Source organism: Batrachochytrium dendrobatidis (assembly GCF_000203795.2).
Source record: "Batrachochytrium dendrobatidis JAM81 unplaced genomic scaffold BATDEscaffold_16, whole genome shotgun sequence".
Taxonomy (NCBI): domain Eukaryota; kingdom Fungi; phylum Chytridiomycota; class Chytridiomycetes; order Rhizophydiales; genus Batrachochytrium; species Batrachochytrium dendrobatidis.
The window spans coordinates 464,275-486,793 of NW_006281114.1; the positions used below are offsets into that span (position 1 = coordinate 464,275).

General features: G+C 39.0%; 7 protein-coding genes across 7 annotated transcripts; 3 read left to right on the forward strand and 4 right to left on the reverse strand.

The window, feature by feature from the left end:
* Positions 1–80: 80 nt before the first annotated feature.
* BATDEDRAFT_92191 (uncharacterized protein) lies at positions 81–2,300 on the forward strand (the record flags this gene model as incomplete). Its single annotated transcript, XM_006682436.1, has 5 exons — positions 81–413; positions 714–939; positions 1,002–1,162; positions 1,226–1,804; positions 1,864–2,300. 5 exons carry the CDS (start codon positions 81–83, stop codon positions 2,200–2,202), a joined length of 1,638 nt encoding a protein of 545 aa, XP_006682499.1. The 3' UTR covers positions 2,203–2,300.
* Positions 2,301–2,335: 35 nt separating this feature from the next.
* Positions 2,336–10,071, reverse strand: BATDEDRAFT_20976 (uncharacterized protein; the record flags this gene model as incomplete). The annotated part of the gene is made up of 8 exons (XM_006682312.1): positions 2,336–3,268; positions 3,344–8,839; positions 8,927–9,121; positions 9,191–9,324; positions 9,413–9,493; positions 9,558–9,683; positions 9,781–9,910; positions 10,012–10,071. The coding sequence occupies 8 exons, from the start codon at positions 10,069–10,071 to the stop codon at positions 2,426–2,428; spliced, it is 7,065 nt and encodes a 2,354-aa protein (XP_006682375.1). The 3' UTR covers positions 2,336–2,425.
* Positions 10,072–10,995: 924 nt separating this feature from the next.
* Positions 10,996–11,712, reverse strand: BATDEDRAFT_28145 (uncharacterized protein; the record flags this gene model as incomplete). Its single annotated transcript, XM_006682356.1, has 1 exon — positions 10,996–11,712. One exon carries the CDS (start codon positions 11,710–11,712, stop codon positions 10,996–10,998), a length of 717 nt encoding a protein of 238 aa, XP_006682419.1.
* Positions 11,713–12,777: 1,065 nt separating this feature from the next.
* BATDEDRAFT_28146 (uncharacterized protein) lies at positions 12,778–13,494 on the reverse strand (the record flags this gene model as incomplete). Its single annotated transcript, XM_006682357.1, has 1 exon — positions 12,778–13,494. One exon carries the CDS (start codon positions 13,492–13,494, stop codon positions 12,778–12,780), a length of 717 nt encoding a protein of 238 aa, XP_006682420.1.
* Positions 13,495–14,981: 1,487 nt separating this feature from the next.
* Positions 14,982–15,620, forward strand: BATDEDRAFT_92301 (uncharacterized protein; the record flags this gene model as incomplete). The annotated part of the gene is made up of 1 exon (XM_006682437.1): positions 14,982–15,620. The coding sequence occupies one exon, from the start codon at positions 14,982–14,984 to the stop codon at positions 15,618–15,620; it is 639 nt and encodes a 212-aa protein (XP_006682500.1).
* A 1,042-nt stretch (positions 15,621–16,662) lies between these two features.
* Positions 16,663–18,177, forward strand: BATDEDRAFT_92302 (uncharacterized protein; the record flags this gene model as incomplete). Its single annotated transcript, XM_006682438.1, has 3 exons — positions 16,663–17,017; positions 17,108–17,601; positions 17,689–18,177. The coding sequence occupies 3 exons, from the start codon at positions 16,663–16,665 to the stop codon at positions 18,175–18,177; spliced, it is 1,338 nt and encodes a 445-aa protein (XP_006682501.1).
* A 679-nt stretch (positions 18,178–18,856) lies between these two features.
* BATDEDRAFT_33786 (translation elongation factor Tu) lies at positions 18,857–22,518 on the reverse strand (the record flags this gene model as incomplete). The annotated part of the gene is made up of 7 exons (XM_006682377.1): positions 18,857–19,294; positions 19,374–19,517; positions 19,578–19,785; positions 19,846–19,995; positions 20,071–20,264; positions 20,348–20,420; positions 22,465–22,518. 7 exons carry the CDS (start codon positions 22,516–22,518, stop codon positions 18,876–18,878), a joined length of 1,242 nt encoding a protein of 413 aa, XP_006682440.1. The 3' UTR covers positions 18,857–18,875.
* Between the last annotated feature and the right edge of the window lies 1 nt (position 22,519).

Genomic DNA, 22,519 nt, shown 5'->3' on the forward strand with positions numbered 1-22,519 from the left:
AAAACCACAAATCAACTCAATATTTAATCTTGAGCAATACTTTATATCTTGTTTTCAATTGTTTTATAAATCAAGTAGAAATGGATTCTCCAGAATTCAATGAAGCCATTCGTAGGGCCCCAAAGGGTATGTTTAAAGAAGATGAGAACGGCATTCATGTTGGGTTTGAGGATTTGTTTCGCAAAGAGCCCAAGCAAGCTGGTCCTGGAGAGATGATTGGGATGCTCTACGACCTCGGCAAATCGGACGATATCAATGCTCAGATTCTGTTCTGGGTGGTTCTTGTTATTTTTGTTATTCCCATTGTCATTGGTATGGTCTTTGTCTTGTTTGGATCGCACAGACAGAAACGAAAGCTTGTGCCTGCCATCAGCTCATGGATTCCGTTTGGTGTGACACTATGGTTTAGTAGAGTGAGTCGACTGGTGTTGTAGCTTTAAGAGTGATGTTCTGATTGTCGTTCTATCAAGATCGATTCATGTGAATTTAACAAAAACAACGGAATGGTTTCATCACTCCGTTGTTTCAATGTGTTGTGCATCGATCATGCTGCCATGACAAATCGCCATTCCTGCATCGATTTGGTTGAAAACTGCGTCCAACCCTTAATTCTGATTTGCATGAATGTCGAGTTGTAGGATTTGTACAATGCGCCACATGGGCATGTTAAGCTTATGTTCTAATTACTGGCTATTTACGATTTTTTAAAATAGAACCCATTGGATTTTATCATGACTCAAGGCAAAAAATACTCGAAAGGGTTCAGCATTCCTCTGGGATTTAGTGAATTCACTGTGTTTGCTGGTGTCAAAGGTCAAAAGTTAATTTCAGCTTTTGAAGATGACAAAATGTCGTTTGCTCAGGGATTCAAGCTACAGTTTGAAAAGACTCTTGTGTCGGGTCGTCTTAAGATTGTCCAGGATCAATATCTTCAGTCTGGTTAGTAGCTCGGTTTTCAAGCATTTGAATCCATGTTTCCATTGCTAACATTTGATGTCTAGTGTTGACAAAACCCCGTTTTACTGACCAGATTCACAGCTATCTTCCCGAAATGCTGCGTGCTCGTTTGGACCATATCAAGAATGAGGAATCTGTCGATCTATTCAAATTTTCGTCTGATATTGCTTTACGGCTTCTGACTCGTCTTGCTATTGGCCAAAAAGTATGTAGTTAATGTGACGAGATAAACTTGTGTAGACTATTTACTTATTATTATCATTGCTAGCTACTGGATGAAAACGATGATGATATCATCCCACTTATGCAAACAACTGAAAAAACACTAATGAGTCCTGGCACTTTGTTTTTCCGATCATTTTCATTTGGTACCAGTGCTTCCAAAACGCTGTTCCAAGATTTGCGCATTATTATTCAAGAGGAAATAGAATTTCGCAAAGAAAACCCCAGTGATGAATCTTACTACGATATCATTTCTATCCTGACCAAAGCTGCTCCTCAACTTTCGGTCGATGGTATCGTGTCGCACATTAATTTGTTTATTTTTGCCAATCACTCTGATATTTCTGGAACCATTGCATGGACTCTATACCATCTAATCCAGGATCGCACTCTCCAAACTCGGGTTTTAACAGAGTATGCTCAAGCCGTGAGTGTGTCGGATACTGTCAAGGATAATGTTTCTACCCAGCCTTGTTTGACAAGTATTATCAAGGAGGTTGGCCGTTTGTATGCTCCTCTGTTTTTAATTCGTGGATCATTCAAGAAACAGCCTATTGGAAATTACGACATTTACTTTTGTGATATTGTTGCAACTTCCCCAGCAATGATTGCATTAAACGAAAAGGTAATGGTGTACTTGAAACCAGCATTGTTGTACTTGGTACTCACTCTTGTATCTTGTAGATCTATGAATCACCCAAGACATTTGATGCAAGCCGATTTCTTGACCAACAGAAAATCCAGGTTCTGACCCAGCAACAAAAGCTGCTGCAATTCAACAACGCGCAGCATGCTTGGTTCGATCATGTTATTGCAGAAACCATGATCAAACGTACTATCATTCCAACTATCCTGGAAACGTATCATATTGAACTTGTGGATAAAAAATTTACTCCTCGTCCAAGCTATCTCGAGTCGTTTTCTACCCCCTTTTCTGATTTACCACTATGTGTTAAATTCTCAAACAAAGCATGTATGATGGATAATGTATCTAAACAGTCGAATGCTAAAAAATCAAAATAGCGGTTAAACTTGGGTTTCTTTACGCCATGCTAAAACGCAGATTAAATTGTCAAGTAGAATTGAAATAAATGGCTCAACTGTTTGCTGTTTTTACAATCTACCCAATCGATTGGTTTTTTATACATGCATTGATAAAAATAAAATCTATTTCATTCCATAGCAGCCTTTCACTATTGCAATAATGTGATGAGCTGGTCCAATACATTGCTCAAGTTTAAACCCTTTACCAAAATGGACACCACCCGATAAAACATTCCGACAAATTTTCCAGTGAAGTAGCTTGATCAATCAATCGATCCACTTGATCCGATACATTTAAAGCGTCTAAAGTTTTGAAATCCGTGCCGGTTAATTTACTTGATACACGCTGAATGATAGCCATAGCTTTTGCATTAGCAACTTCGGTATTGATATCTTGATCGTCCTGCGATCCCGTTTCCAAATCCATGCGATTCAGTTTGCGTACTTGGAGTGTTACGGGTTTTGAGCCATCGAAATGTTCAGGTTCGATACGGGAATGGTGAGTAGATTGAGACGGAGGGAGTTTTGTTCCACCGTCTCCTTTGGGACTTGCTTGAGTAATCAATCGCCAGTTGATTAAAGGATCGTAGATAAAGGCTTCGAGCACAGCCATTAAACTATCCATATTGTCACGAAGAACACGCATGACATGTTCACAAGCAATCCGGTAATTCCCATCAATGCCACTGACCTCCATCGCGTTGATAAGCATCCGAGTCAAACGGAACGGAATGCGTTCAGGATATCTATCTCGATTGATGGCAACTTCAAAACAATCTCCAAAATCAATGTGAATCACTTGACCAGTGTATCGGTCAAGCATCAAATTGGATGGATGACGATCACCCAAACCAAGAATGTATCCAACCATAGACATGAGTGCAAGTGAGCGAGTGTAGTTGGTTCGTCTATCAAGCCATACTTCAGAATTTTTGGATTTCAGCCAAAGAACTTTGTACAAATCTTGACCAGTTGTGTTTTCCAACGCATACTCAAACACTTCTACTTTTTGCAACAGCGACAAAAAGTCATAGTCGGGCGCCATCTAATTTAAAGCATCAAAGATAAATATAGGAATCTCGCCAGTAATGTATAGATTCAAAAGTACAGTCTGTATTACCTGAAGCATCAGCCTATGCTCGATATTTAGCAAAATCTTGCGACTGTCACGATAGTCTCTGATCAAGGAATGCAGAGTATCCGAGTGCGGTACCCATCCAATCAACCCAGAATTGGGACTCAACGGAACAACTGGATACCTTCGAATATTCAATCGACGCTTGAATGTTTCCGAATCATTCAAAAGAAGGGTATTCACTAGCCCAAAAAGCTGCATGACTCGCTCATCCTGTCGAAGATCATCGTGACCTTTGAGAAGAAACTGGCACTCTTTGCCATCGCTGCTACGAATACTTAACCGACGCGGACGTTGTTTTGTGGTCATGACAATCAAGGTTGGAGCAAAGGAATTGATACAAACAATTGGCTCACCACTAACATAGGATCCAGGAACCGCCAAATCAAGGTTTTTAGCAGCAAGAAGTTTTGGCGATACGTGCTGCAAGTCCAACGTGCTCAATTGAGGCAATTGCTTTGTGATTTTTTTAAATACTTGGTAGTACAAATCCCACGCCTGACTGAGATCGTCTGCGTTGAGTGTGCGCTTGTATTTCTTGCACCAGTCATAAGCCTCGGCCAAATCACGACCAAATGCTTGCATAAACGAAACCTCGCGAGATGTTTCTGGTCCCCGCTCTAGCATTTGGTGTAAAGGTTCAAGTGTAGTAAACATTCCCTCAATATTGTGCTCCCCAAAATACAACCTCGAAGAGTCTTCAAGTCCTTCATGCCACATTTCATGCCACAAAATCGCTACACGAATGAGTTCTTGACTAACCAGCAAAGCTTGGTCTACCAAGTTGGCTGAATGTGCTCGCATTTTGTCAAGAATCACCAGTGCTGATTTGCGTCGATTGATGCTATGTGATTTGGACGCAACCGTTAGCGAATAGACAATTGCCTGTGGATGCTGTTTTCCAACATCTGCCAACAGACTATGAATCAGTCTCCGTACTTGAGGATTTGTGACATGAATACGTGCAATCAACTGGGGAATGACTTGCAACCACGTATCAATCGTCACAGTGAGTGTGCCATTGCTAATTGTATGCTGTGCTTCTGGAAGATAGCCGTACTTGAACCACATGGTCAACAGCCGCAGGGTATCTTGCAGTGAATTGCCCTTTGAAATGGAAATAGATTTAAAAAACCCATAAATACCTGGAATAACGTGTGAAAGGAAAACTTCATGAGAAACCTCTGCGTTGGTGGTTTCATAATACTGCAAGACTTTGACGTGAGCAAGAGCCCATGCGTGCCATCCCTTGTACCAAGTACCATCGCATTGCGTTGCTGCAAGATAGGATCGTATAATTTCGGATATGCTTGGTTCATCAAGAGGATTGTTGAGTGCCATTTGCCAGTCGCCAAGTTTAAGAAAGCACCGTGCAACCTGAGAAGACATGGGTGAGGGTGGGTTATCTGGCCGATTAAAATCCATATATGTGGCTTTTTCCTCACGAGCATCGCTTCCAAGCTTGAGCACCAGTGAGTTGGCAAAATCCTTCATTTGATTAAATGCTTGAGTTCGTTTCCCGGTTGCCCATAAATGCTTCATGCATGCGTAGATCACTGCAGGATGATTCTCTTCAAACGAGGTAAACATAAAATCTGAACTTGGCACAACCAGCAATCGGGATAGAGTTTTCTGTGACAAATTCATTCTGCCACTCTTGCGACACAAATTTGCAAACTTGACCCAAATTCCTATATCGTCCTTTGGCGGAACAACAAGTGCGCGCACACGAAGAATTCGTTGCCAAACTTCCACACTGTTTTGGCATCCATAGATTCGCTTGGTCCAGATACGACGAATAAATATTTGGTGCTCAGGGTGTTCAAATGACTGTTTATACTGAATAATTTCCTCGAGCTCAGTCAGCATCTGTATTCGCACAACAATATTATACGCACGGCTGTAGCTCTCGCCAATAAGTGCAGTCAATTCAGTATCCAACAGCTCTCGCGTAACTTCAATCAGTTTCTGAGCTTCAATGAAATTGTTTCGATGAATAGCAACAATTGCTCTAAAAAAGGCCGAGTCAGGAGACTCTTGTTTCATCAATGCTACATACTCGTCCATCAATCCCCAATGATTTAGTCCCCAAGCTGCTGCTGCTGATAAAGGTGCCATGATTTTTCGTGTGTCGAATTCAGCAAGTCCCCATCTTTCTTGAGCAAGATCGGCAAGAGTTTCCCATTCTCCCAGATTGTGCAAGCAACGCATACGACCCAGTAATGCTTCAACATCATTTGGATCGCTTTCGAGTCTCTGGTTGTAAATTGCCAAACTGGCATCCCACCGGTTTAGCTTTTCAAGCCACTCTACCTTTAAATCAGCATTTTTAAACTGTCGGGTGTGGGCAATAACACCAAAAGCTGAATCCATTTGCTGCAATTGATGGTTGATGGTAATCAGCGCATCAGCGTTCGTTTCAGCAGAGTCAGACATGTACTCAAGTTCTTTATAATGCAAAGCTTTTGCATAAGCATGACATTTTGTGGCATGGAATGCTAGAGTTCGGATATCAATGGGTAATGCCTTGTCATCGTGTTCCATGAATTCTGCCAAATGCAGCAAAGTCTGCAACGTTTCAGGAGGAATATTAGGCGATGTCAAAGCAGTTTCGAGTGACTTGACTAATTCCTCTTGATATTGATCAAACAATTCTCCCCAGCAGGACACAAAGGCAGAATTAAACAGTTCACGAGCAAGCGGATAATATGTGCCAGCAAGATCGGCACACGCACGCAGGGCATGTGATGGTGATTCCTTTAGTAGCTCAACACTGAATCTGCGAATCCATTCTTGCCAATCGTCACGGGTAGATCGCTGGGATGTTTCCCAAGCTTTTTGAAGCTGTGCTTGATTTACAGGTAGCTTTTTTGTTGATACTTCTAACAACTGTGTGTCCTGTCCATCTGTCTGACCAAACAGTTTATCTGCGGCTGCATCCAAATCCGGCGGCAGTCCAGTATTACTCAGTAAAGCAGCAATCAAAGACTCGTATGCCTCGTGTCGTAGACCAGCCTTGCTCATGGACTTGTTGATCATGGGGATGAAGAGAATATACTCGTCACCAATCTGGTAAATCAACGCACATAGCGTTTCCATCACAGCTACACGGAGTGTGGCAGAGTCTGTTAAAAGATTTCGTGAAAGCATGTGCAGGATCTGTGATGACTCTTCAGTAAGACAGACCTTGCGTGACATGAGTCCCAAAACAAGCACTGCTTGTTCTCGCAATGCGGTTGGACTGTCAGCTCGTTCAGCAACTTTGATGATGGCTGGAATCACCAGATGTAAGTAATCTTCAAGAATTGGCCCAAAAAATAATAGTGCTTTGATAAGTCGAAGCGAAGGTAAACGTTTTGTTGTCACGTCTGTATCAAAAATCTGGATCATCATTGGTAGCAAAATAGGAAGATATACTTTAAACTCGCCCTCCAATGCAGTGGAAACAACTTCGATTAAAGACAAGGCTGTGCTTTGAATATTGGCAGACAGAGTCCAAAAATCCTGGATGAGTTGAATAAATTCGTTAATGTATCCACGAATATGCTGCCTAACAATTGTCACAAGAACACCAAGCTGCTGAAAATAAAATTCGAGAATGTTGGGTGGACAAGTGCGCATAATACCGAGAATAGATGGAAGAATCTGGGGCAAAAAAGGCACACATTTCAGACTAAGTGTTTTAAACACAAACATGATGGCTGTCACTGCTGCAGTATGGTGTACGCTCAAAGAAGGATCGCGCAAGATTTTGAGTAGAGCATCAATTGCAACTGCTGGATAGTACTCATCTGACGTAGGATTCAAGCTCATCAGTGCAGACGCCTCGGCAACGTCACTGACAGGAACATTGCCAGTAACTGAAGTGTTTTTGTATCTATAGGGATCTAAAGCTCCTATAATTCCAACAGCCTTGACTGCATGTCTTCGAATATTATGGTTGGGTTCAGTTTTCAATATCTGAATCAGCAATGTCAATAGCGTAGGGTATTTTGTGTAAGGATCAATCACCCATCCAGTACTTGCAGCTACACTTGACAGGGTTTCAAGTGCAGCCTCTCTCTTATTAGGTGAGCTTTGGTCTTGCATGGTGTCAAGAATAATCGACATGAGATCATCTAGATATGGCAACAGCTCGTTTCCAGCCACATGTGCCAGCTCTCCAATAGCACGGAGAAGCTTTGCAACTACACTTGGACTCGTTTCTTTACATTTTGCCTTGGTTACAAGCACCTTGAGTATCGAATCTACGTATGGTTCAACCAACTGAGGTGCTGATTGAATTAGTTTAGCAATCAAAAGTGCACTTTCTTCTTTTTGTCTGCTTGCGCTGACATACTTGAGTTCGGTAAGCAATTTAATCAAGATTTTTCGCAACGAAGGCATGATGCATGCAGGATTATGGATGACCAATCTTCCAATGATTCGCAACGCAGCTTCACGAGTGGGAAAGGCTTCGTCACCAAATGCAATCAGTAGCGCTTCAATGTTTTCTGCCTGAGCAAGATGCAAATCAAACCTCTCGTCTAGAGCCATCAATACAGCAAGTCGAATAGATGGATCAGGATCAGCAATCGCAATTGAAAGTAGTTTCTCCAGCACATCGGCTACAAGCTGCATGGCATGTGTGCTGGTTTGATAACAGATGTTATCTCGTGCAAGAAGTTGGCAGCAAGTAAGCGCGGCTGCTTTGCGAATATCGTCACTATCTTCTTCAAGATAAAGCCATGCACATTCACGAACCAGTTCGTGCAGCATGTGGCCCTTGAAATCAAATGTGCCTAGAGTGCGAAGTGAAAGCAGAATGGCCGTGGAATTGGGTAATTGCTCAAAGTGTCCCTGTTGATTTTGTTGTGATTGCAAGCTTGTTTGCTGTAAATCGCACATTACTAATGATCCATATGGCGCACTTGTATAGGCATCTGGAGCACCAGGATGAACATAGGGTCGATGACACAAAGTCATAGAAATCACATTCAATAGCCGTTCTTGGATAACTGGAAGAAGTTGTGGAATATGTGTTGATAGATCCACCAAAGCTTGGCAAAATGGCTCTGTAAGTTCACCAGAAAACATACAATCCAGTAGTCCTTGAATGTGCTTTGTGAGTGCTGGTCCGACGGCAATGGCCAGCAAACTAATGCAGTAAAATAAACCTGCATCTTCACGAGATTTGTTTTGTGCCTTTAACGCACCTTTAATATTAACCATAATAGCATCTAGATATTCAATGATTCCTCGGCCAACAGCCATGCCCACTCTTCCAATTGCCAAAAACGCAATGCTACGTTCTTTTTCTCTTTTGGTTTGATTTGAAAGATACCCAACAGAAATGCCAAGATAGTTGTTTACAAACTGATCAGTGTTGAAGTGTGCCAAATCGGGGATGATTGTAATGATGCTTTGCCGAACGAGGGATTCTCTATGCTCTCGATACCGTAATACAATCTCGCATACTTCAGTGTATCGACCCTCTACAAACTAAAGGAATAACAAAAATTGACATGAGTTGACATCCTAGATTCCAAAGTGCGTGTTGGATTGAATCCAAATTAACTTTTTTAGTACCTTTGGTGCATGAATTAAAAGTTCTCGCAGAGCAAGAAGTGATCCATGAATAGCATCAGAGCTGCTCATTTTGAGTCCGTTTTGCATTTCTTCAAAAATTCGTCGATACCACTGGCGTCTAATTTGATTCTCCCTAATCTGAACCAGCGCCAAACATTGACTCAAAGTACTTGCTGCACCTTCACGAATAGAAACCTAAAGCAAAAGATGAATAAAACAAGAGTAAAATGCTGAATAGTCAAAAGCATACCAAAATGCCTTTACCTTTGAATCACGAAGACCAATCCATACTAGATCTATAATCTGAGGGATAAAGACATACAAGAGAGTAGGTGCATTCAACGCCAATTCCTTGAGAACCAGCACTGCAGCATAGCGTTTAGCTTCGTGGCGATCACCTATTGTATCAGTCAGTTATAAAAGTATACACTATCAATTGTTGAAATGAAATACTGGGGTGTGATTTATACAGAGCAAAATAGGCACCTTGAAGCCATTCTAGTGCGCGCTTCACTTCAAACTCGACAAATTCAGTGGCAAGAGTGCCCGTCACTTGAGCCAAATGGCCTTGAATGGATTAAAGCAAACATTAGTGCGACATAGTATAAAATCCAATTAAAGATCTAAATACCTAAAGCATTGCACGCAGCATCAGTGATGCGTTGCTCAGTCCCTGGTAGAACGATACGCAAATAGTTTGCAAAACGAGTGACTTTGGTCAAGTTTTCTTCACCACCATCCAGATCGATTAGTTTATCTAGCGAGTAGTTTGAAACAGTTAGCCTGAACAACCGGATGTTGAAATATGAACGTTTAGATGCAATTCATCAGCGTATCTTGATGTAATTATTTACCCAAAGCAGCAATGCCACCAATCTTTTCATCAATGTCCTGACTTTGAATTAGCTCGAATATCTTTCGATTGACATCGTTGGTAAACTTTGAAAACTGCTCTCCAGTGACTTCTTGTGACGTAGCAAAAGCCTAGATGAATAATTTATTTAGCATGCCAAATGCACAGCTGGTCAAACAGCCAGACTTATGAAACGCATAAGAAATACTACAAAAAACCAAGACTGTCGTACATATTCGTAAAGCTCAGTAGCAGCTTTAGTACGAGTTTCTTCAGAGCTATTTAATAACATGGCAGTTGGTGTATGAGATCAGTTGATGCAATGGTTTGAAGTAAATGTGATCCTTCAAAGACAGATGAACATACTTGCTCTTCAAGTCCAAAAAGACTTTTGACAACTCTGCAACATTGCGAGTGGCCATTCCAATGGTAACAAACTCTAATAGTCGATAGTTTCGATAACTTTGTTGGTTGGCATTTTAGGGTTTACTTGGTGTCCTCAGGAAATTTGCTTGCAATTTAAACAACTTTGTTCAAGCATTGACAATCTGAATTTAAAACTTTTGAAATTGCGCCAAAAACTAATTCGATTTGAAAAACATTTTTTGGATTTAATTTATTATTTCATTGTAATTGTTGGTTGATTGTACAGTTTATGTTGATTGTATTATTTGACAAGGTTTATCGGTATTTGTGATCATGTTTGTATGACTGAACCAATACTCACACTACAATACTAGTCAATATCATATCACTAGAACTTGTGTCAATTACAACTCGGACATGATGACATTGTGTGATTGACATGGAAACAACTGTATTACTAAAATGTACAATTGTTGTTGTTTTGGACTATACTGCGATCGTGTGTGATATTTTAGAATACAACAAAATACAGTTTGATAGCATCAGAACAGTCAACTACAATATCTAGATTGCAATACATCAATCGGGTGATTGTGCATCGTACAACATATGATTACCAAATGAAAACAATATATGTATAAAATGCATAGTTTGATGTGTATTATATGATGGATATTGTTTATTAAGCAATTGATCGTGTCTAGTCAACTGAATGACTAATAGGAACACAACAAGTATTCAAGTGTTGTGTATTCTCAAGCAATAAGTCGTCACTGCGAGATACAAGTAGTCCATTTTACGTGAATACAGCAGTGACAGAATAGTAATGGTGAATGTCATGTATCGAGATTTAATCCACTTGTATATCAGTTTCGGTTGATTGATCTGGTTCAGTCGTTTGGGTAGCTTCATTTGATCCAGATATCCCAACAGTTCGGGCCATTTTTGGGAACATGCTGACATATCCACCTTGAGGGTCGCCAAAAATATCGAAAAGTTCAATAGAAACCATTTTTGGGAGTTTAAAGTACTTTGATGTTTTCGAAAGTATATTTCGAATTCCAGAACATTGACGAGTAGACAATCGAGCCTCAATCTTCATCATGGAATCTAATTGCTTTCTATACAACTTACTGATTAATCTCAAAAGAATATTGGCTGATTTTAACTTATCTGCAAGCATACGCTGAACACTCTCCCTTGTATATCCTAGACTTGCCAACTGTTCGTCTGTTTCGTGATCAAGTTGAATCTGATCGAATTTGAGCAGCATTATTCCTCGCTTCGTTTTTTTTATTCGTCCAAGTAACCTCTCATTTTCGGCCCTCATAGTTGAAATCGCTTCATCATAGCTTTCTAACTCGCCGGACCTGCAAGGACCTTGCAAATGCAAGTATTTCGTGAAGCAATAATTTTTCTTGGCACCGGTTGGTGGACGTGACTGACGCTGACCTGAAGTGGAAGGTGCCTGATCTGATGTAGGGGCAATAGAATTTGGGCACAGATCATCCAAGCCTGCAAATATTCCAGAAATTAAAAAACTGTATATCAATATAACTGCAATCATTGTTATACTTTCAAGTTTGATGATGCAGTGCAGCTTTATATAGAAATTTATTCATTTGTCAACCTCTTGAACACAAAGAGTGTCTACTATCGCCCTAAGGGATGTTGACACAATTCGTTGGTTGCTTTGACAGTTGTGAGCTTTATAGTTAATCAAACTACCACAAGGTACATGTGACATTAAACTCACCCTTTATCACTACTGTAGTACACTAAACTAGAGTTTCAGGAGTCGAGCATATTACACTTGTGGGGTTCATATCAGTTGCATCAGACATGCACAATCGACTGTAGGACTGAAAGGGTTAGTTTTAACCCTGACGCTATGTTCGTTTGATCACACATGCTTTGAATATGCACAGAGTGGTAGCCTGTAAGCAGTGATCGCTACTCAAGCAATATATTGGTTTTTTCATCGCTGTATTCATGTAAACGCGACGCGAAATAATGGAATCGGTATAATAAACAACCAGTTTGATGGCATGACTGTTGGTTGACTGGACAGTTTATGTTGATTGTATTATTTGACAAGGTTTATTGGTATTTGTGATCATGTGTGTATGACTGAATCAATACTCACACTACAATACTAGTCAATATCATATCATCGGCACTTGTGTCAATTACAACTCGGACATGATGACATTGTGTGATTGACATGGAAACAACTGTTTTAATAAAATGTACAATTGTTGTTGTTTTGGACTATACTGCGATCGTGTGTGATATTTTAGAATACAACAAAATACAGTTTGATAGCATCAGAACAGTCAACTACAATATCTAGATTGCAATACATCAATCGGGTGATTGTGCATCGTACAACATATGATTACCAAATGAAAACAATATATGTATAAAATACATAGTTTGATGTGTATTATATGATGGATATTGTTTATTAAGCAATTGATCGTGTCTAGTCAACTGAATGACTAATAGGAACACAAGTATTCAAGTGTTGTGTATTCTCAAACAATAAGTCGTCACTGCGAGATACAAGTAGTCCATTTTACGTGAATACAGCAGTGACAGAATAGTAATGGTGAATGTCATGTATCGAGATTTAATCCACTTGCATATCAGTTTCGGTTGATTGATCTGGTTCAGTCGTTTGAGTAGCTTCATTTGATCCAGATGTCCCAACAGCTTGGGCCATTTTTGGGAACATGCTGACATATCTACCTTGAGGGTCGCCGAAAATCTCAGAAAGTCGAAGTGGAATCATTTTTGGGTCTTTAAAGTACTTTGATGTCTTCAAAAGTATCTCTCGAATTCCAGGACATTTACGAGTAAACAATCGAGTCTGAATGCTCATCATGGAAGACATCTGATCTTTATATATTTCATCAAGTAGTTTCAAGATCATATTGGCTGATTTCAGCCTATACACAAGCATAGCCTGAGCACTCACTCTTGTATGTCCTTGACTTGCCAACTGCACGTCTGGTTCGTAATTAAGTTGAATCAGATCGAGTTTGAGCATCGACATTCCTCGCTTGGTACTTTTTATTAGTCCAAGTAGTTTATTGTTTGACTTTTTTATATTTGCAGCCGCTGAATCATAGCTTTCCAGCTCGTCAGGATGGCAGGGACCTTCCATATGCAAGTATTTCGTGAAGCAACGATTTTTCTTGGCACCGGTTGGTGGGCGTGACTGACGCTGACCTGAAGTGGAAGGTGTCTGATCTGATGTAGAGGCAGTAGAACTCTGACAAAAATCATCCAAGCCTGCAAATATTCCAGAAATTAAAAAGCTGTATATCAATATAATTGCAATCATCGTTATACTTTCAAGTTTAGTGATGTGCAGTTTTATATATAGATATACCCATTTGTCAACCTCTTGAACACAAAGAGTGTCTACTATTGCCCTAAGGGATGTTGACACAATTCGTTGGTTGCTTTGACAGTTGTGGGCTTTATGGTTAATCAGACTACCACAAGGTACATGTGACATCAAACTCACCCTTTACCACTACTGTAGTACACTAAACTAGAGTTTCAGGGACCTAGCATATTACACATGTGGTGTTCATATCAGTTGCATCAGACATGCACAATCGACTGTAGGACTGAAAGGGTTAGTTTTAACCCTGACGCTATGTTCGTTTAACCACACATGATTTGAGTATGCACAGTGGTAGCCTGTAAGCAGTGATCGTTACTAGAGCAATATATTGGTTTTTTCATCGCTGTATTCATGTAAACGTGACGCGAGATAATGGAATCGGTATAATAAACAACCAGTTTGATGGCATGACTGTTGGTTGACTGGACAGTTTATGTTGATTGTATTATTTGACAAGGTTTATCGGTATTTGTGATCATGTGTGTATGACTGAACCAATACTCACACTACAATACTAGTCAATATCATATCATTAGAACTTGTGTCAATTACAACTCGGACATGATGACATTGTGTGATTGACATGAAAACAACTGTATTACTAAAATATACAATCGTTATTGTTTTGGACTATACTGCGATCGTGTGTGATATTTTAGAATACAACAAAATACAGTTTGACAGTATCATAACAATCAACTACAATATCTAGATTGCAATACATCAATCGAGTGATTGTGCATCGTACAACATATGATTACCAAATGAAAACAATATATGTATAAAATGCATAGTTTGATGTGTATTATATGATGGATATTGTTTATTAAGCAATTGATCGTGTCTAGTCAACTGAATGTCTAATAGAAACACAACAGGTATTCAAGTGTTGTGTATTCTCAAGCAATAAGTCGTCACTGCGAGATACAAGTAGTCCATTTTACGTGAATACAGCAGTGACGGGTTGGTACTTGATAGAAAACGGTCGAATAATCAACATACTGGTAAAAAACCAATATATTGCTTGAGTAGCGATCACTGCTTACAAGTTACCACTCTGTGCATACTCAAAGCATGTGTGATCAAACGAACATAGCGTCAGGGTTAAAACTAACCCTTCTAGCCCTACAGTCGGTTGTGTATGTCTGGTGCAACTGATATGAACACCACATGTGTAATATGCTAGGTCCCTGAAACTCTAGTTTAGTGTACTACAGTAGTGATAAAGGGTGAGTTTGATGTCACATGTACCTTGTGGTAGTCTGATTAACCATAAAGCCCACAACTGTCAAAGCAACCAACGAATTGTGTCAACATCCCTTAGGGCAATAGTAGACACCCTTTGTGTTCAAGAGGTTGACGAATGAATAAATTTCTATATAAAGCTGCACCACATCATCAAACTTGAAAGTATAACAATGATTGCAATTATATTGATATACAGTTTTTTAATTTCTGGAATATTTGCAGGCTTGGATGATTTTTGTCAGAGTTCTACTGCCTCTACATCAGGTCAGTCACGTCCACCAAGTCCGCCAGATGACCGTTGTTTCGTGGACTACTTGCGTGTGCAAGGTCCCTGCCAGCCTGGCGAGTTGGAAAGCTATGATGAAGCGGTTTTAATCATAAAAAAGTCAAACACTAAGCTACTTGGACTAATAAAAAAAACTAGGCGAGGAATATCTTTAGTAAAACTCGATGCGGTTCAACTTGGTCACGAACCAGACGAACAGTTGGCAAGTCTAGGATATACAAGGGAGAGTGCTCAGCGTATGCTTATAAATAAGTTGAGATCAGCCAACTTCCTCTTGAAACTACTCGATAAAATATATAAAGATCAGATGTCTTCCATGATGAAAATTCAGACTGAATTGTTTACTCGTCAATGTCCTGGAATTCGAGAGATACTTTTGAAAACATCAGACCACTTTAAAGACCCAAAAATGGTTCCTTTCAGACTTTTCGAGATTTTCGGCGACATTCAAGGTAGATATGTCAGCATGTTCCCAAAAATGGTCCGAACTGTTGGATCACCTAAACCAGATGAAGCTACTTAAACGACTGGGTCAAGCCAATCAACCGAAACTGATATGCAAGTGGATTAAATCTCGATACATGACATTCACCATTACTATTCTGTCACTGCTGTATTCACGTAAAATGGACTACTTGTATCTCGCAGTGACGACTTATTGCTTGAGAATACACAACACTTGAATACCTGTTGTGTTTCTATTAGACATTCAGTTGACTAGACATGATCAATTGCTTAATAAACAATATCCATCATATACACATCAAACTATGCATTTTATACATATATTGTTTTCATTTGGTAATCATATGTTGTACGATGCACAATCACTCGATTGATGTATTGCAATCTAGATATTGTAGTTGATTGTTCTGATGCTGTCAAACTGTATTTTGTTGTATTCTAAAATATCACACACGATCGCAGTCTAGTCCAAAACAACAACGATTGTATATTTTAGTAATACAGTTGTTTTCATGTCAATCACCAGAAAAATAAAGAGTTTGAATGACAAGTTAAATAAACTGGTTTACAAGTCACTTTGTGTTTCACTGTGAATTTTGTAATATTTTTATATCAAAATTGAGTTTTTTCAATTGTAAATCCAACATTTTCAGTGATAATCAGCATTCACTCACTAGTAGATCGAGATGCTGCAATCATCATTCAAATTCATTTCTGGACATTGTAGATCCTGCTACGTATCATTTACTTGTTATAATAGCATGTGCAACACCTTGCATTCATCAAAGGATTTTAGTGCAATTGCTATCAAGTTGCCTCTTATTCATTACTGCACATTACAGTTGAGCATTTCATTATTGATATTAATAATAATATGTATTCAAGAGTCATGATTTGAACTGACACATTCAAGTAGAATCAAGTGTTTATATTCTAGTGCAATCACACAATCGACTGAAGATCTGCTGCAACATGGTCAAGACTCGCCAGTTTCCAATGACAATCTTGATACTGTCAAACCACAGACAGTCTCTAAACCAACAATCCGGTTTCAAGTTCCATGGCTTCAATTGTCTCAGTTAAAGCCAATCTCCATCAATATGAATGCTATTGAAACTGCTGCAACAGAAGCCACTTCTGACGAGTCAGATACGTGGGAATGGATGAAACAACACACACAAGCAACTGCTGCTGTAGCTGTCAATTCCCCTTCAGAAAATAAAGTCGTTACATCCCATTCTATCAATGGCTTGCATAAAGAATCTTCTGCAGTATTTCCTAAACTAGTTCAGTTGGATAATGGTTGGATTGATTCTACTCGAAATGCCTCGACTGTGAAGCAAACCCCCCAAAATACACTCAAAATCCCCTTGAAGTCGGACAAGCATTCAACTAGCACTATCCAATCTGAAACCTTGGAAAATGCTTGTATCTCATCCCCAGCGTGGGATTTTGGTAAGTCCAGCATATTGTTAGATCGGCTTATATAAAACAACATGGTTAAAGTTTTGTAATATTCTGATTTTTACTGTATCGAATGTCTAGAAAATGAGCATGAGATTATGCAGAGATTCAAAAAGAGCAGCGAGCAGTTGTATCCCATATTTCATATACACCAAAATTCAAAAAAAAAGCGCTCTCGAAGCAAGCCTAAAAACGAGGTTAGGGAAAATCCACTATTGGATAGCGATGCTTGGAAAAGTATTGTAAAGACATTAGAGCTACCGTATTCTGATTCAAAAGATGAGATTGTATTGCCACCTGCCAAGACCAAACGGACACGTAAAACAAAGATTGATCCACTCATCTCTACATCATCTGAAACAGACACTATCTTCTCTTGTAGTGCTTCTCAGTCATTCAAATCAAATCATGATTTCGTATCCTTGGATGCAGAGGATACACCCTGCATTGATTCTCAAGTATGTTCAGCATCTTTGGTCGAGAATATAAAACAGTCGACGATAGCTTGGAAAGTATCAAAATCTTCGAGGTTAAAACAGGCTAAATCATCTGTTTCAATTTCTCCGTCTTCCAAGGTATTATCAACAATCGTATCTCTGTTTTAGCGGTAAACTCGAATTTTTGTTTGCTAATTTAACAAAAATATATATTTGTCAGTATAGGCTAGCATAGTGTTGAAAGAGGCCAAGAAGAACAACTCTATGCCAATTCTAAACATCAAGAAAATAGTTGCTGCATTGGGATCTTATGGTATGAAATCAAGTATCAACCCAACATCAAAAACCATATCTGAAACATCTATGCCAATTCTGGATACAAAGAAAATAATTGCTGCATTGGGATCTCATGATATGAAATCAAGTATCAAACCAACATCAAAAACCATATTTAAAACATCTATGCCAATTCTGGATACAAAGAAAATAATTGCTGCATTGGGATCTCATGATATGAAATCAAGTATCAAACCAACATCAAAAACCATATCTGAAACATCTATGCCAATTCTGGACACAAAGAAAATAGCTGCTGCATTGGAATCTCATGATATGAAATCAAGTATCAACCCAGCATCAAGAATCGTACATGCTTCGATTCGACGATCAAAGCTTTACAGAAGGAGGATTCCTAATATCAAAACGATAGTATAATGCAACACTGAAACAAAAAATAGCAACCGATTGACGAATTCTTTATCCCGACAACAAAATTCTAGGCTGTCAATAGATCCAACTCGACTTGAAACCCATTCAAAAAGTCTACCCAATCTATTTCAAGCAATAATTCATGTGAAATAACTATATGATGTAGTAAAACCCAACAGAAAATTCAACCACAGTCCTGTTTTCCATTCAGTAAAATGGGTTGACTATACAAGTAGTAAATATATTAGCGACTTGTTAAATTACAACATGGTATTGTTTTTATCTGGTTCAACGTTTATTATACATCTATTTAGTGGTTCATTTACGTGGATATAGCTGTGATAAACTATTGTTTTATATTTGAATTTTCGATTCCATCTCATATGGATTGTCATAATGGGTGAGTAGAATAATATATATTTAAATTTGTCATGAGTAAAGACAATCCAGACATGTTTTGGTAACCAAAGGTTGAAGCGATACTTGCATTCATCTACACAGGATAGGGTTAGATACAAATAGTTTGGATGAGCTCAGATCTGTATTCAAGAATATATCATTTCATGTGATGTATAGTTGTTAGACAGCTGTCAATGGTTTTGATGAATTGAGACGAAATAAAGATGTTTTATCATGATCAGATATATAGTGACATGAATCTATTCATGTAGAATCATGAAATGACGCATTGAAATCTTGACCATTTATTCGACAAGTTTGGTAACAACACCAGTTCCAACCGTTTTACCACCCTCGCGCACAGTAAATCTCAATCCTTCATCAATGGCAACTGCAGAATGTAACTCGACCAACATCTCAACGTTATCACCCGGCATGATCATTTTTCCTTCATTACGGTTAGCTTTGCCTTGATCCGAGTCGGGCCATGTGAGTGTACATGGGATATCCATCGTACGAGCATAGAGCTGTGGTTTGTAGTTTTCAACAAATGGAGTGTGGCGACCACCTTCATCCTTGGAGAGAACGTAAAGCTGGGTTATGAATTTAGAATAGGGCTTGATCGCGGAAGGAAAAGACATGACTTGACCACGACGAAGTTGCTCACGCTTGATGCCACGAAGAAGAAGACCGGCCGTGTCACCGGCCTCGGCACGGTTAAGTTCTGAACATTATTCATCAAACCAATAATCAGCTAAAGCGAGTGTAGATGGAGTGTTGCATATTTAACATGTGACATTTACCTTTGTGGAACATTTCAACGCCAGTAATAGTGGCTTTGAGGGTTGGGCCATAACCAATGATTTCAATTTCAGCACCTTTTTCAACAAAGCCACGTTCGACACGGCCAGTAGCAACGGTACCACGACCAGCAATAGAGTATACATCTAATACAAGAAGCCATGAGTATATGATGAGCTGTATGTATTATATTTAGTCTAATATACCTTCAATGGAAAGCAGGAAAGGTTTGTCGAGATCACGAACGGGAGTTGGAATCCACGAGTCGACAGCAGCCATGAGTTTCTGGATCGCTTGTTCGCCGATTTCTGGTTCACGGCCCTCGAGAGCACACAGAGCAGAGCCCATAATAATTGGAACATCATCACCAGAGTAGCCATACTGAGCCAACAACTCTCTCATTTCCATCTCGACCTAATTGACATGTAAACATTGAGAGGGTTGCAAAAATATATACAACACCAAGCCACTTACAAGTTCAAGCATTTCCTTGTCATCGACAGCATCCACTTTGTTGACAAAAACAACAAGATGATCAACACCGACTTGTTTAGCAAGCAGCAAGTGCTCACGAGTTTGAGGCATTTGGCCATCCGTAGCCGACACAACAATAATAGCACCATCCTATTATTGATCAAATATCAGATTAGTCTATAGTAGTAGTTTTGAATCAAGTTTAAGACTAGATAATGGATCTACCATTTGAGCAGCACCAGTAATCATATTTTTGATGTAATCTGCGTGACCAGGACAATCAACATGTGCGTAATGACGAGCATCTGTCTCGTATTCGACATGTGTTGAAGAAATGGTAATACCACGAGCACGTTCTTCTGGAGCCTTGTCAATAGAAGCGTAGTCTCTAAATTCACCGCCGTTTTTTAAAGCCAAGACTAAGTGGATTTAATGTTGAATCAAAAGTTGAGTTGATTTCAAGTTTAAGATTTCAATATAATAGAGTCACAAGCACACATACCTTTTGTGATGGCGGCTGTAAGAGTAGTCTTTCCATGATCGACATGACCAATAGTGCCGATATTAACATGAGGCTTATCGCGAACATAAACGGACATATGGCGAGAAACTAATCATTAGTGGAGAATGATTAAAGATGAATAATTTAGAAATAAACTTTATGCATTTGATTTCAGATGAATAAAAAGTTCCATACCAGCCATGTTGACGCAAGGCATAGCAGACAGAGTGGTGCACTGGATTGATTTTGGAACAACAAAGTTGGATCTAGGAATGCATCGAGTCTGTTGAAATGAATACACATTCAAGTAGTCAGCACAGAGTTGAATAAAACTTTGAATTATTTGAATTACCTGAAGTGAACGAGAAGCAGTGACAGAAGCAGCAGAGAGGAAACGGCCTGTAAGACATGAAATGAACGAGTTTTGTATTTTGATCGATAGAAAAAAAAAGGATTACAAGAGTAGAGAATGTAATGAGATTGAATCAAAACCAAGACAATATTAAAATGTAAGAATACCGTAAACAGCAGAGTTTAAAGACTTTGCAGAAACAGAAGAGCGAGCAGCTCCAAAGACCAAACGATGCAACATTTATGAGTTTGCGATACGAGAAAAGAAATTACAAAAAATCACAAACGCAACTTGACACCAACTGCAAATTATTGCATGGCTTCACGAATGATAAAACTTGTTGATATTGCAGTCAATCTGACTGATTCCGTGTTTGTGGGAGTTTACAGAGGAAAACATTCTCATTCTAGTAAGTATTCTTCTTTATATTATTATACTATTATACTGACTATTACTCTTATAATATTAGATGATTTATTACATGTCATTCAAAGAGCTCATACTGTGGGTGTAGATCGACTTATTATCACTGGTATGATTCTTTTTATACATTCATATTATAGTGTTTGGTTAAACTAAATTTAATGTTTCTTGATACTAGGAACAACACTCGATGAATCTAAAACTGCTTATGAAATGGCTGTCAAGTACAATCTCTATTCAACTGTTGGTTGTCATCCAACTCATGCTCAGGATATAGAAAATCATCCAAAAGGATCTCAAGACTACTTTGATTCACTACTCGCTTTAATCCAATCTGAACAATCTTCAATTAAACGTATTGTTGCCATTGGTGAATGTGGTCTCGACTACGATCGCACACATTTCTGTCCAATCGATATCCAAAAACGTCATTTTGTTGGTCACTTTCAACTGGCTCATCGCACTGGATTACCCATACTTTTTCATAACAGAAATACTGGCACAGACTTTATTGATCTTGTCAAAACACATCGTCACTTGTTTTCAACAGGTGTCGTTCATTCATTCGATGGTTCCATTACAGATCTAAACATATTTACTAAAGAACTGGATCTGTATATTGGTATCAATGGATGGTAAAGTACATGCACTGTGTTACTCTATTGGTTTAGAGTGTATGATGTAACCCTACTTTTATACGTTTAGTTCGCTCAAAACAGATGATCAGATTCAAGTGGTTAAACAGATTCCACTCGATCGACTTTTACTAGAAACAGATGCTCCATGGTGTGATATTCGACCTACGCATGCCTCGTTTCCCTTTCTCTCTGCACATGCAACCCCTGATCCTCTTGATATACTGGGTCCAGAAGCCAAGAAAAAAGAAAAGTTTATCATGGGTCAGCGTGTCAAAGGTCGCAACGAGCCATGCACATTACTGTTAGTACTTCTTGTCAAGATAATCGTATAAAAATTAAATTACTAACATTAATCTTAGTCATGTCTTGCGAGTGGTTGCTGGAATCAAGAACATGGACGAACACGATCTGGCAGATATTGTTTATCAAAATACTCTCAAAGTGTTTTTTCCTACCGAATATCATTCTACCGAGGTTTAAATCATACTAGTCTATTAGTAGTTTGTCAATCGTGTACAGCTTTAATATCTCAGTCTGATTAAAGTGATATAAATGTCTCGTATCAACACTTGAAACATAGTGTTGAATAACCAGTCAAGATCAAAATAAACCCAACTTGAATAGTCCAAGTCTAAAATACTCGAGTTTGCAGTCTGAACAGTTGGCCAGATGTGAATGATACTCGTGACTCGAGTATAATTCACGTGATGTGTAATGAAGCGAGTCGTGAGTTGAATCCAAAGCTTTGAATAGTTCATG